The sequence below is a fragment of the Oratosquilla oratoria genome, chromosome 23 (genome assembly GCF_046742065.1).
Source record: "Oratosquilla oratoria isolate Oo_2021 chromosome 23, ASM4674206v1, whole genome shotgun sequence".
NCBI lineage: Eukaryota > Metazoa > Arthropoda > Malacostraca > Stomatopoda > Squillidae > Oratosquilla > Oratosquilla oratoria.
This window is the reverse complement of record NC_134799.1, coordinates 8,112,032-8,127,436: the sequence shown is the minus strand read 5'-3', so window position 1 is coordinate 8,127,436 and position 15,405 is coordinate 8,112,032. Positions and strand designations below refer to the sequence as shown.

Here is a 15,405-nt window from a genome sequence, read left to right as displayed (position 1 = left end):
ACACCTGGATTGAAAATCTTTAGAGAGTGGCTGAGGAATCCCCTGTAAGAAGAATATACCAATGGCAGGATTGGTAACTGTCCTGCAATGGCCAAATGAAATGCACCCTTTTTGAAGGGCAGCATTGTGTCCGTCATGCTTCTTGTGCCTTCTGGAAATACCCACAGCTTCACCTGCAAAAGTAGTGGAAAGAATATATACATTTTTCTCCTACATAGTTCCTTGTGAAGAGGATCACCAACCCAACCATCATTGACAGGTTCAACCAACTTCTAAAACCAAGAGGATTGGGTGAAGGTGGTACTAATAACATTAGTTCAGATGCAGAGTGCAAGAGGAATGGGTTAGTTTTAGACAATGCACGTAGACCAGATGTATTCATAGAGATTCTTACATTTTACGAGTCATCATAAAGTGTACAGATAACACAGGCACCAGTTCAACATTTTCTTCCAAGAAATGTTATACGGACCAAGAACCACTCCTTGCTATATAATATAGATAATATCTTAAGTGGACCTTTCCTATTTCTTTTATTTAATACTGCTAATGCACTAGTAAACTATGTGTACTAAATACCTGCAACTTTTACATACAAGAAGCTAAAAGTGAAAGATGTGAAAAAATATACACCCTTAAATAGTGGTGGGTAGGGGTCAGGGGTGGGATTCCCTCAGCTGAATAAAATTGCCTAGAGGTAACAAAAAATAGGTATATACAAGCAGTATCCCAACCATTTACAAGTTAACCGAGATTAATTTGAACTTTCAAGCAGTGAGGAAATTCTTTCAAGCTGAACAAAATTGCCCTGAAGCAGCCATGAAATTATGGAAAAAGGAACCCCACTGTTTACAGGTTGAAGAACTCTAAGATTTGACTCCTGTCAATAAAGGTTTTAAGGCACTCTGAGATAACTTGTGTGAATAAAGGTAGAATAAGACTCTCAAGGTACATCCTGAGCAATATTAACGCAAGTCAAATCCTCCATACTCACATTATTTTTCTTGACATATTCTAGTGCAATGTTCATGGAATCTTTGGCCTTCTGTGGGTTGCTCCTGTCAATAAATCTGGTCCCACACAGCCAGGCAGTTAAGCCAAATGGCATGGCATAAAACAGCTCCTTCTTTGCAATAGCAGAGATCTTCTGGAATATTGGCCACATGAACACCATACCTGTGCAGCACAAAGGAGAATACTCTGATTTATAATGAAGTGACATGCAGAACTGAAAAGAGTTAGTGAAGCAGGGCAGTGGGTGAGATGCAGGGATGACCAGTCATCCAGGAGGAGCCAAGAAAAGAGGGAGGGTGGGGGGTGGATGGGGGTGGAGTGTGTGGGGATGGATTGGGTGGGAGTGGTTTTCATGCCTTTGTTTTTTGGCTACCTCCCTTGTAAGGAGGAAAAAGCCTTTGGTATATGCATATGTGTATTATTCTATATCAATGTTTCTCAACCAGGGTTCTGTGGAACCCTATGGTTCCACAAAAGGTTATTGTAATAATGTAATAAATACATCATCCTATCTAACCTATTATTACGATGAAAATAAAATGAGAAAAATATGTTTGTTTTTTTATTATTATTATTATTATTTTTTTTTTTGCAGGGGTTCCTTGAGACATTTAATTTATTTCAAAGGTTACGCAAGGGTAAAAGGTTGAGAAACCCTGTTCTATATATTAATGCCCCTTAGAAAGGGGCAACTGAGTCAAAGCATACTTCTGCCTAGACTACTCATGAGAGAAAAATACATAAAGACTGGATACAAAGTCCTCTTGCTCCACTCCATATAGTTACCTCTTACAACACACAGCACAGAGAAACAATATGTCAGTATTCTTGTTCCCTGCCAATGGGCGATTAATGTAAATTACAGGAGTATTCTTGTGGAAAGAATGAGCAAAGAGAAACTAACAAAGTATGCATGGGAAGTACAAATGAATGCAGTGAACATGAGAGGAAACCCAAGAATGAGGTGAATGGGCAGGGTAAAGGGAATACTAGATGCGAGACAAATGTCTGTTGAGCAAGGATGAATTTGTAAAGGCTAGGAGTGAATGGAAAGTGGTTGTAAATAGATGAAGAAATTATGCAGCCTGAAGGGAGTTTTTTGTCTACTCTAAAATTTTTGAGTGGATGAAGGGTGGGGTGGAGTGGGGTGGGGTGGGGGTTCACCATATAAGTGGTGGAGGTAGACCAGCTTCAATTACTGGGCACTACCACATAACTTGCGCCATTGCATTATTTTTGACACAAAGTTATGTGGCAGGGGACAGAGATGACCCTTCACCCAAGAGGTGTTAAGAAGGGAGGAGTGATGGGTGTAGGGTCAATAAATGCTTTGACTTGGCTACCCCTTTTAAGGGGGAAAAGGCATGATGGTATGGATGTATGTATTAGTATCTAAGAGATAACCAGTGCTTCCATCTTTAGGGATAATACCATGCTGAAGAGATCGAGTCTTAAAGAAGGATTAGTTCAAGTTAAAAGTGATCAACATTCTTTTATGAGTGGGGATTTGTTTAAAATAATATAAAAATGTTGCACAATTTAGGTCTGTGGGCACAAAGTATCCATGAAGTATTGTTGACAATACCTTACATGGAATAAACAAGAATGAGAAAATGAGAGAGATAATTACATACTGAAGGCTGTACAAGCTAGTTGTTATGCCCATGGCACTGTAGCATCTTGGAATTTAAAGGTATGTGCTTTGACTCAAGTCACCCCTTATAACAGGGGAAAGGCCTTTTGGTATGTGTGTGTATGCATGTTCAATGGAGGGGCATAAACCTATCAAGAATAAACAAGACACAAAAGAAACATGCAGAACCTGGCTTAAAATCTCTACTGATATGGGCTGTAACAATATTTTTATCACAGCAATTACAGACTTCAACTATATTTACAAAAATAAATAAATGAATAAAATACAAATTAATAAACAAGTACATCCTTTAACACCTTGGAAATTTCAAATACAATATTCCAAAAAGATGCATATATTCATACCAAGAAAGTCAAGTGAACTTTGGTGGTTGGCTACAACAATTGCAGCCCGATCCACCTTCATGTGATCTATTCCCCGTGCCTCCCAATGCAGTCCCAGCAGTGGATTGAGAATTCGCAATGGAAATGTTGCAAGTCTGAAAAATACAGAAAAGTATTAGGACATATGCAACTAGTAAAATGCATAAAAGCAATACAGTACTTCTTAAACACAGTGCTTAAGTATCATATACATGAGTTGATCTAAAGCTTACGCATGAGTGTATGGTTGTGTCCTTGTGCATTCCCAGTTACGTATTTCAGGACTCAGCTTATTCTGGTAGTGTCTCACATCACGATACTGTCTTCACTTTATAATCTTCAGTGTACTTCTTTAAAGACCATTTCAACACAATCACTTTGAACCCATGCATACTTTGAGTGAAAAAAGTCATAAATGTGAATCAGAACATGCATAGCAGAATGTGGTTCTCTTGGGGAAAAATAAAAAATACACAGATAGAAGCCAACCCACCACATTCTCCATTAAAGCCACATCAAGGGTATTCAGAGCCTAAAGAACCATGGCTGATACAAAACAGCATGCCTGCACCTTCAAACCCTCTGTGATACTACTTACCCCTGACTATATGAATGCAAGAAGAATCTAGTGGTCACCCTACTTGGCCTCATGTTTGATACACACATGACCTTCACCTCATATTTTAAAAATGTCATAGTGAAGGCAAGTAAGAAAGTGAACAGGTAGGGGATATGGACAACATAAAGAAAATTATCATGGTATATAATAGTCAGATAACTTATCTGGCAAAAATGAGTGACTTTGGAAACCTTGCCAGATGTGAAACTGGCAGATTTGGGGCAAATTGACATTTGGAAAAATGAACACAAAACATTTGTTACCTGAAAATTTATCTTTATATTTTTCTACTTTACTACTTTGATCCCTCGAGTACTTTACATGAACTACCACTACCAGCACTTCTGGCCCAGGGCGGTGGACAGGGTGCGGGGATGACCCGTCATCCAGGAGGTGCTCAGATAAGAGGGAGGGTGGAGGGGTGTGGAGTGTATTTAGGGATGGAATGGGTGGGAATTATTTTATGCCTTTCCCTTTTTGGCTACCTCCCTTGTAAGGGGGAAAAAGCCTTGGTATATGTATGTATGTACCACTACCAGCTGCAATTTCACTCATCCACTGTCACTATGTAACAAGATCTGACTGAAAAATGCCACAGGCACGAAAGTTATTCGACTAAAGAAAGTCAAGTTGTTGTGGTGTGTCTTGTGGCTCTTTATATAATGATGTCATTACAAGATGGCTGCTAAGTGCCAAACTGGATGTGCTACTCCTCAGGCTCCCTTGCCAGCTGAAAAGCTTTCGAAAGCTAACCTGCTGCCAGATGTGAGACTACCATACCAAAAATGCAAGATGCTAAGGCTGACTCCGAACAACTCATAAGAACTACAATTATGCATACTCAACAATTAAGAAAAGAAGAAGAAACATAAACAACACAAATAAAAAATTAAGAATAATAACTGGTTGTGCTACTGACCCAATAGAACATCAACAATCAGAAACCAAAATCCTTCAGCACACAGATTTATGTAAAAATCCTTGAAACCACTCATCACATGAACTGTATAAATGCAGCCCACAAAAAAAAAGCAGTATTATAATCAAACACCTGCAATAACATGCCCCCAATACATCACAATACAGTCCATCAATCAACTACTGCCTCGAGCTTTACTATGTGGAAAATCCGTAGCCCCTTGGTACCTCCCACAAATATCTCTGGGAAGAAACTTTTGGGCTGTTGTCAATGTTGTATTTATTTGATTGTAGTATACAGAAAAGGAGCAATGTTCATGGAGGGGGGGGTCTATCGCCTACTTTCCAATTTACCATGTCTAGCCTCAAATTCATGTGTAGTTTTCTATCTTCGGTTGCATCCTTAATTTATGATTATCATATCTAGATCTGAATTCATGCATTGTTCCAGCTTGGGATATAGCACCTTCTAAGTTATTCTAAGTATTTATGCATCTATATGGAAAACTGTATTTTTTTACATCCTTTAGATATGTAGTCTTTCCTAATTTGTTCTAAAGGCCTCAAAGCCCTTCTATTCCTAATCAAGAGATCTCTTTTAGCAATGTAGTCTATTCCCTTTAGCAACCTGAATACTGTGATCATATCATCTCTTTCTCTTTGATCATTCAAAGTTGGCTGACCCAGTCTCTCCTCATCCACTAAGAGACCCAGCAACTGAATCTGTTTCACTCCAATTGTTCCACTATATAGCACATGTATTTGTGCACACACACATGCACACAATGGAGGGTACAAGCTAAATTAACATAAAAGAGAGGAAATGTGCAGTAGCTCAGAAATACTTTCACTGAAATTTTCTTTTATAATGGAATTCTTCATCACAAAGGTAAAAGAGGAGAAAGATTTGGAAATGCTGATGGAAGACAATCTGTTACTTGACAGACAATCAGTAAAAATGTGAGAGAGATTTATGGATTGCTGCAGAACATTAATGTGGCTCTTCAAAACATAAATGAAAAGATGAACCTAATCCAATCAAGACTGGAATATACATCATTGGTATAGTCCTCACACAGGGTGAAAAATGTAAGTGACCCCACACAAATAGACTAAAAGCTTTGGATCTGCTAACAATGAAGAATCAAAGAGGATGAGGTAATTACCTAGTTGTATTTTGCGGGAAGGGGAGCTATGCTCGTGATGTCCCGCCTTTGTATCTCGCAGTGTCTAGTTTACTTAATAGTAGTGTTTAGGTTACTATGTGGATGGAATAAAGTGACAGAGACCTCCAAATTAGGAATAGAAAGGTCTCATGAGGTTGTGAGAACAAACTGAAAAATTAAATGTCTAATGGATGCTGAAAAATAGTTTTCTGTACAGATGCATGCATAAACTCTTGGAATAACCTTGGTGATACAACCCAAGTTGGAAAGATACATAAACAAGTTTCAATATTTTTTTTACAATCTATCTTTTCTTATGATTACTGTTCAAGTGATAAAAACTATATGGTACCAGGACTTTGATCTGGCCTACTAAAGGGGGAGAAAGAGAAAACAGACGAGAATGAGAAGAAAACAACAACAGATATGTCATTAACCTCTCATCACATGGCAAGGCTTCACAGCCTACTTACCTAATCACAGTATACAGGAAAGTAAAAATGGTTGTGGGGGTCACATTTCTTCTATCTATATACCAAGGGCTTTTTCCACTTTATAAGAGGGGTAGCCAAGTCAAAAGGTACGTACTCACTCCCACTCATTCCACCATGCTTTCCTCTCATCTTAGCTCCTAGTGGATGAAAGGTCATCCCTGTATCCCGCCCACTGCCCTGGGTCAGGAGCAATGCAGCAAGACCCTGTCTGGGTTATTGGCCGCAAGTTATTGTGCAGTATAAATTGCTCAATAGCATGCATCCGATACTTTAGGTTTAGGGACTATATGGAGTACCCCTAGACTAGAGCTACACATCATTTTGTCTATGTTATAGAAAACCTCTACTCATAAAGAAATGATGCTACTTTATTGTACTGCAACTGTCCCTCCATTATGATGCCCCCCCCCCTTAATATTGTCCTATACCACTTCTTTGAGTATATATTTCCATTTTTGTCTCTGTCCCCTGTGGTGGGGGAAGAAAGAATACCACCACCAAATTTTCCCAACTAGGTCATAAAAGGCGCTAAAATGGGACAGAGTAATGTGACTTGGTATCTGCTTTCTGTAACCCTATTCTCATATTTCTTACTCTCCAATTATTATACCTGGCTTAATATTTTTGTATGGTTCTGACTTGGGCTACATCACCTCATTCTCCAATTATCATATTTACATTTAAATTCATGTACAGTTCCGGCTTGGGCTATACTGCCCTTTAATCTACTCCAAGTATTATGCATATGCATGGAAAACTGTGCTTCTTCACATCCTGTTATTTTTTTTAATTTGTTCTTGTGAAGTTATCATCCCTTCCTATCCCTAATCAAGACATCTTGTGTCAATATAGTCCACCTCTTTTAGTCACCTTTTTCTTTTCGATCTTCAAATGTTGGTCCATCTAATGATTTAAGTATCTCCTCATATGGCTTATCTCACAGGGTGGAAACCAATTTAGTTGTTGCCTTTAAATCCTCTTGATTTTGCTTAGATCTTTCATTCAGTATAGAATCATACTACTGACGTCTTGGAAGGATTTAAGGTTTCTAAGAATTTTTACATCAACTCATCCTGTGAAAAACAACCTTAATGTTCTGCAGCAATCCATCATCTCTCCAGCAATCTTACTGATATATGTATCAAGTGAAGTGGTCTATTATCAACACTCCTAAATCTTTCTCCTCTGTTGCCTTTATAATGGATTTGCTTCACATGGAATTGTTAAAAATGGTCTTTCTGAGTTATTGCTCATTTCCAATACTTTGATTTTTCTAGTATTGAAATTGATTTCCAATTTTAGGCTCAAAGTCCTCCTCATTCTTCATTTTCCTGGTCATAATAGGTGAAGTGCTAGCATGTTTGGGGAGGTTGCCAGAAATATATTTTGATGATGTTTTTCAGCACAAATTATCAAATTTTATGTAACAAGTAATACATGACACTTTCCCAATGGGATCATTGAATTGTGCTTCAAGGGACAGGTGTGGAATCTTTAAACACCTTAACTGGGATCAATTACAGTAAATTAAGACTAATGCATTGACATCATGTCTTTACTTTCGGTGGTCTTGAATCAACAAAATCCCAACACCTAAAATTCAGCAATATATAGTACAATGTTAAGATATAGTCTTCTTTAAAATTAAATAATCATATTTGACTAAAAAATGTCACAATCAGTGCCTGGTTGTTTCTGGACCAGTGAAAACATGCTAGCCAAATCTTATTGTAAATAAACTGTGTTGGTGTCATGCTCCATTTTATTGATTATGTCAATTTCTAAATCCTTGTATCAACATATTCACCACAAGAAACTTTGTGAGGTAAACTGACTTTTGGTCCTTAGGTTTGGTAAGTTTAGATATTGTTACGTTACCTTAGGTTAGCTGAGGTAAGGTACGATTAGGCTAGGTTATAGTGGGATAGCTACTCCAAAACAGGTTATGGTTGAGGCAGACTGCCAGAAAATTCTGCAATGGTCAAAAGTTGCATATTGTTAACATTGCTATAATTTTGATTTACCTAATTTATTTCATTTTTGGTCAATTATTATGAGAGTACTGCTACAATGTAAACACTGTCATAATCAGCTGCAATGGTAGTTTCAACCTTAATTTTCAACCATGTTCACGCAGCCTCCCTTCCCTCCTACAATCTGCAAGAACATTTAGAAAATATTTTTTTTAGGGGGTTGGGGATGCCACTGACAGTAGCAATTATTTTTGAAGAAAAATATTTACTTTGTGTTATGAAATAATACTTTCACCTTAATTTACCCCATTTTTCACCATGCAAGAGTTTCATGCAATTGTAGATAGCATTGCCTCACAATTATAAGTGGAAATAGCTTTTGGTATTTGGCTTTTTCCTATTCTTAAATTGTCTGGTTGTTAGGACAAAGTACGATTAGTAAAGTTTAGTCAAAACTGGACACAATCATTATTGTTATAATAAATTCTAGTGAGAAATTTATGTAAAAATAAATATACTATATATTTTTTTCAAGTACCATAGCCCAGCAAACATGATGGATCATTTAATATCCTTATATTTGACAGAACTAACCTATACAGCGACAATAGTATGTCACACCATGTTTACCATGTTGTGAAAATAGCTATACTCTACAGACTACACAATCATACAATGGGTCATGCTGGCTGTTGTGTCTTTACAAGTTCATGCATTACATAACACTGACCAGAAATGAAGAGTCACTTTACAATTACATAAAAATTTACAAGCTCGTAATTTCTTGATCCAATTAAACCACATTTTATTCCATGTTTTACTTACTGCAAGCCATGACGAAACAAAAACAACCTATCTGTCAGTTTTTGAAGACCTCCCCCGCTTAAAACACACCTACGAAACCACATTTAACTTCGCAACACTGTTACATGTCATTAAATCAATCACCATGCATAATTATCTTACAATGTGTTTCTCACGTCTCCGGGTCGCCAGATGATAATTGGAATACACAATAGTGAACAGAGAAGAACTGTTGTGTAGTATATGGTGAACTTGAGGTAAAGCCGAAATCTTGAACTGAATTCGTATAGAAAGGGCATTAGCATGATTACCGCGATGATCATGTTAGTATATTCACATGCAGTTAACATTTTCTTTGTGCTTTTCTTTACAAGACACGGTCCGTAAGAACCACTATCAGTCAACTTGTGCGCTAGACTGGTTTGGCACTTTAGTCAATTCTAAATGTATAAAGTTAGAAGAGAAACAAGACCAAGTACCGAGTGTAAACAAAAGAGCATCAACAACTCTTGCGCCAATACTGTTTCTACCAACTATAAAACATTCAAGTACGAATTAGTTGAGCTTTGTCTTTCTGCAGATATGTTCAGTTGTCAATTGACGCATGCACTCAGCAAGCCTTGCACAGTCAGATAAGGGGTTGAGGGACTGGTCGGTGTTAGTAGAAAATCATTACAGTTCAGTCAAGAAGTCAGGGGTTGCATGACAGAAGTGTCGTAATTTTGTCGCATGTTTGAATTCAGGATATGAAGTTGAACTCCGTCACACCTTGTGGCATTTACCGACATGTGTATCTAGAACATACGCCAGATCATGTTGATTTATTTTTCAAAAGTTAAGACCGATTATCATACGAATATAATTATAATCGTATAAACCATCAACTGGCAACCTTATATACGCTTTAAAAACGTGTGTTCAAAGTGAATTCAAACTCAGATGTTTGATTAGAATATATGAAGTCTGAACTTTGGAGGATGTACATATTTACTATGAAAACAACGTCATAAATACGCACTTATTATGAAAGTACTTTGATATTTTTTCTTCAAACTATCATTATTATTACTACTATCGTTTATGACAAGAAAATGTATCTGGGCATCTACATACCATGAGATAAATCTTACAGAAACGTTTTGTTCATAGGTAGTTAATCTTTCAAAAATATCGAGCCCAACAGCAACATTTACCATAATCCATAAGATGAAATTAAGAGTAGATATTTGAAGGACAGTAAGATGGTTTTCCGTATAGAAATACTGATACGTGGGATAACTTGAATGAAAATATAGTACATGAGAGAAATTATAGTCAACCACAACTAGTGGGAACTCTTATCCTAATAGTAGGTAGTAAATAAAACTCATTAAATACAACGTCTCCTCCACGTAGTTTAATCAATGCTAATAGCGTCAGGCAATGACGTACAACCACAAACCATGTCATTTGCCCATGGGTCACCGTGTCAACTATATGTCTGGGGGGGTGTAGCTTGTTCTGAAACCAAGTCCGCTATGTTGGCGGCACGGGAATGTTGTAGACGATACATGAGCACCAGGCCCGGGGTGAACCTCGAGCGGGCTCTCCAATTACCTTAAAAAATCACCGGAGCTCAGGAGGCCGGGCAGTGGAGAGATCAGTGTCGAGGGTTACACCTATTACTAATCGCGCCACAGCAATGAAGCCCAGCTATGCGGGGTGGGATGGAGGAAGGAGGGCATAACTGTGAAGTCTGCCGTTACTTGGATTACTTCGGTTGATGAAAGTATGATGTGACTGAATTGCAGCCAGCTTGGGCTGCATCTCTCTTATTGTATGCTCGCTCCTACCGAGGCATATGCACTAGAAGAAATGTTCTGTGCTCAGACTCCTAATCGTAATTGGACACGTTGATTTTGTGTGGCTACTCTGCGGATACTGACAACGACGGACCTCTGAATTGTGTGTTCAGCCTCCACGACTATATCTCGCACCAGAGAAGGTACCCGTTCTCTCCCTGTATTTTTTAAAAGTCCAGAAGACTAAGGATGCCTGATTCCTGTTTCCAGAGGCGAGATCCAAGATGATGTATATTGTACAGCAATGCATTGTGGCCAGGGAGATCGATCACATCCTTATTAGTACACGTTAGAGGATCCTACAGAGCTGCATGGTTTACTGAAGTGTTGAGTTCTTTGAGACCTATCATAGACATGTAGTTGCAGCACTCAGGCTGTGTCAAATCCGAGAGGATCCTAAGATGTGATCTATCAGGATATCACCTGGAAAAGCTCAGAAATTATGGGTATGTTCTGGAGTATGCAGTAGCTGTCTCCACTTGCTTCAGAATTATCGGAACTTCGAGGAACCAGAATAACTGAGGCGCGGCTGAACGTGAAACCCTGAAAGTTGCCGAAAAGTGTAATAAAAACCTTCCAAGGTCGAGGAGGGATGAGGTTTTAGTATTTTGTCAGCAGTAACCAACACTTTCATCATTTTGTTCTTTCATAATTTTGTTCACTTCCCTCGCCACCTGTATGACTTCACCTCATGATTTCTTGATCCAATTAAACCACATTTTATTCCATGTTTTACTTACTGCAAGCCATGACGAAACAAAAACAACCTAACTGTCAGTTTTTGAAGACCTCTCCCGCTTAAAACACACCTACGAAACCACATTTAACTTCGCAACACTGTTACATGTCATTAAATCAATCACCATGCATAATTACCTTACAATGTGAAGAGGTGAGGATAAAAATCTATTCACTGCGGAACATTCATTGGCAACACCAAGGACACCGACCTTGTTTTTACCGATAATGCTGAACTTCTTGCAGAGTCGTTGGAGTCCTGGTTGCAGCTTTAGTCATCGCACAAGGAAAAGAGACCGTTGGAATTTCAGGTCTTCTAGGTCAAGAGTATGGTCTTAGGGTCTAGGCCAGTGGTTCTTAACCTTTTTTTGGCAGCGACCCAAAATTTTGCACAAATCAAGCATCGCGACCCAAGCCTACATAGATATACATTGAAATTTCAAAACACTTCAAATAAATTTTCTGCTTTGGAGTTCTTATCTAATCATGGTCTGTTTAGAATCCTAAAACTAGGCATCATGTATTTTAATTATTACAGTATATAATTATATTATATTTGTAGTGGGAAAATAATTATTTTCTGCAAACCCTTAGCGACCCAATAAAATGGCTTGGCGACCCAAATTTGGGTCGCGACCCAGGGGTTAAGAACCACTGGTCTAGGCCTTTGAGGGGTTATTGGATGAAAAGGCTCATGCACATGGAAAGGACATAAAGGTATTAGAAAGTTTCATGGCTTGGCAACGTAGTGCAAAATAGTGGTGGATCATGTCAGGAAGTCCCTCGAAGGATCAGCAGTGCCCATGGTGTTTCGGACTCGCTCAAGGAGGGTATATAATGCAGTCGATACGTATTCAGGAGAACTATGATCAGAATCTTCAAGCCGTTTATACTCCCTGTCTTATTGCATGGCTGTGAATTATGGCCTGTAGTACCGTATGCTTTCTTAGAATTACTGGGTACCGTTCCGTTGGCATGACTATGTATCAAACCAGGGACCATTCCGTGAGTCTGTCAAGACCTGTTATCAACATAATTATTGAACGTCAGCTCCGGCTATATGGGCATGTGGCACGCATCTCTGATGTTGACCCCACTCGCAAAGATCGCTCTGAAAGAAGCAGTCCTCGGTGGGAGAGACAAATAGGGAGGCCCACAGAACTCATGCCAAGGGTAAGACGAAATGGAAATATAAATGTTCTTGTGTTATTTGGAGTATACCTTTCCTTGGCGAAAAGGGCCACGGAGTGATATATGTGTGTATATATATATATATATATATATATATATATATATATATATATATATATATATATATATATATATACATATATGTATATGTATATGTGTATACATACATACGACTCTTAACTGACGGAAAACATCTAATCCATCGAAGGGACAAACATCGTAGAAGCGTACGCACCACCTCGTTTTCCATGTATTCGTCTAGCCCTGGAGATCGCCATATGAGGCCAGCAGGCCCCCCAGGCAGTGATGTGATGAGAATGGTTCTTGGTGAACTGGTAATACGATAAGGCTATATCCACGATCTTTACCTTTCTCTCTCAATATATATATATATATATATATATATATATATATATATATATATATAAAATGGAAATCGAGTATTAAGTATACGCTGTAACCCCCTCCCCCGCGTGCTCTCCTGGTCAGGATCTCTGTCCATTCCCAGTCTTCCCCAGAACGCAACTGTGAAACCCAGGCGGGCGCAGCCTTGGTCTCATCCACCCTGGATCTTCATCCAGGGTGTATGTTGAGCTCATCCACTCTGGCTCTTCATCCAGGAAGCGAGCTCTGTAACTGTAGGAGCTCAGCTGGCGTTGGGTGATAAGTCAAGTTACTTGCCTCATGCCGGCGCCATCGATTACACTCTCGTTTGATAGATGGCCTCTCCAACGGTACCCTGCAATCCTCCGCCGGGGGAGTTCGGACCCGACGTCAGAAGCTTTGGTCGAGAGTCGAAGTCTTACATCTATGGGCCCTGAAGGCGGGTAGTTACCTAAGTGTGACTAACTGCAGTTGTATATTTGTAATACGCAGGATGAGAGTAATGCACGTAGTACCCCGTCCCTGTGTTGTCATCGGTCAAAATTAGCTTGTGTATGTATTTTACCTAGTTGTATTATACGGGAAGGGAGCTATGCTCGTGGTGACCCGTCTTTGTATCTTTCAGCATCATTTTTTTTTCTTAAAATCTTGAATAGTGTGTGTGTGTGTGTGTGTGTGTGTGTGTGTGTGTGTGTGTGTGTGTGTGTGTGTATGTATGTGTGTGTGTGTGTGTGTGTGTGTGTGTGTGTGTGTGTGTGTGTGTGTGTGTGTGTGTGTGTGTGTGTGCGCGCGCGCGCGCGTTATAAAAAAGTAAACTGTTATCGATCATCCGTGGCCTTTTTTATGCTACTAATCAGTTTTTTATCATTTACGTGTATCTGTCTTTATCGGCTGACGTGGCCGTGAGCGGGGAGGGGTGGGGGTGGGGGGACGGTAGGCCTCTAACGTAGTGGACCACTTACCAACATTTCCTCCGCTACGTAAACATCTCTTACAGAATCTTCGCATTTTCCCTGAAATCGCTCTTCTTCGATCGTCCCCATCCATGTTCCAGTTTCCTTCGCCTCGTTTCATAATTCCGCGTTGTCTTTCCTCCTCGTTTGTCCTGGCACGCCGATCAAGCTCCGACTCACGCATATGCACGTGATTTATCTGTTTATTTCTATCATTACCTTTTTTTTTTTTTTTTTAAGAACAATGTCACGTTGCATTACTCGTTCATGGAAACTTTAACATAGACCACCTCGTTCGCGGAGTATTTGAATCTTTGGCTCTTTTTCGAAACTCTTTGAATGTAATCTTCAGCTCATTATATTCGTTTGGCAAAACCAAGAATAGGCATGAAAAAAAAAAAAATTACTCGGACTTGGGTCAGTTAACCCCCACCCCCACCCCGATCCCGTCGCTATGACGGCGCCTCCTCCTCCTCTTCCTCCTCCTCCTCCTCCTCCAGCACCATCTTCATCACGAAAGCCGCCGCCGCCGCTAGCTAGTTTGGTGCCCTTCACCTGCCGCCCCTTCCCCGTCACTCATTGGTTGGTTGGTTGGTGGTTCCTTCTGTCAAATAGTGTCTATCTGTCCTCCTGCTGCTGCCAGTAAAGGTGCGCTCGATGGAATCCCAAATTGATTGAGAAAATCAATCTCTCATCCCGGCCAGAGGAGGGGAGGTGACAGGGATGATGCCAGCCAAGGAGGAGGAGGAGGAGGAGGAGGAGGAGGAGGAGGAAAAGAGGGGGAGGAGGAGGAGGAGGGGAGGTGAAGGAGGACGAGAAGGGGGAGGAGGCAAGGAAACGGAGAGGGTGAAGGAAGAGGAGGAGGAGGTGAAGAAGGTGAAGGAGGAGGAATGGGAGGAGGTGAAGGAGGTGGAAGAGGAGGGAAGGTGAAGGAGGAGGAAGAGTTAGCGGAGGTGTTTAAGGAAGAGGAGGAGGAGGAGGAGGAGGAGGTGAATAATGATGATGATGTGAAGAAGGTGAAAGAGGCGGAGATGGTGAAGGGGAAAAAGAAGAAAGAAGGTGAAAGAGGAGGATGAAAAGGAGGAAGTGGAGGAAGAAGGGGAGGAGGAAGAGGGGGAGGAAGAGGCTGAGTAGGAAGAGGAGGAGGAGGAGAAAGAGGGGGAGGAGGAGAAAGAGGAGGAGGAGGAAGAGGAGAAGGAAGAGGAAGAGGAAAAGGAGGAGGGGGAAGAGGAGGAGGAGGAGGGGGAAGAGGAGGAGGAGGAAGAGGAGGAGGAGGGGGAGGAAGATGAGC

The 15,405-nt window shown here is 40.1% G+C and overlaps 1 protein-coding gene across 1 annotated transcript in view; it reads right to left on the bottom strand.

Annotated features, from left to right (window-relative positions):
• The window catches only part of Agpat1 (1-Acylglycerol-3-phosphate O-acyltransferase 1), a 28,952-nt gene extending 19,332 nt beyond the window's left edge, over positions 1-9,620 (bottom strand). The window contains exons 1-4 of the mRNA XM_076206657.1: positions 9,170-9,620; positions 3,016-3,149; positions 995-1,176; positions 5-173 (exon numbers count right to left, since the gene is read on the bottom strand). Of these exons, the coding sequence (XP_076062772.1) occupies positions 5-173; positions 995-1,176; positions 3,016-3,149; positions 9,170-9,357 (673 nt within the window). The 5' untranslated portion in view covers positions 9,358-9,620. The remainder of the gene's footprint in view (positions 1-4; positions 174-994; positions 1,177-3,015; positions 3,150-9,169) is intronic.
• Positions 9,621-15,405: the final 5,785 nt, after the last annotated feature.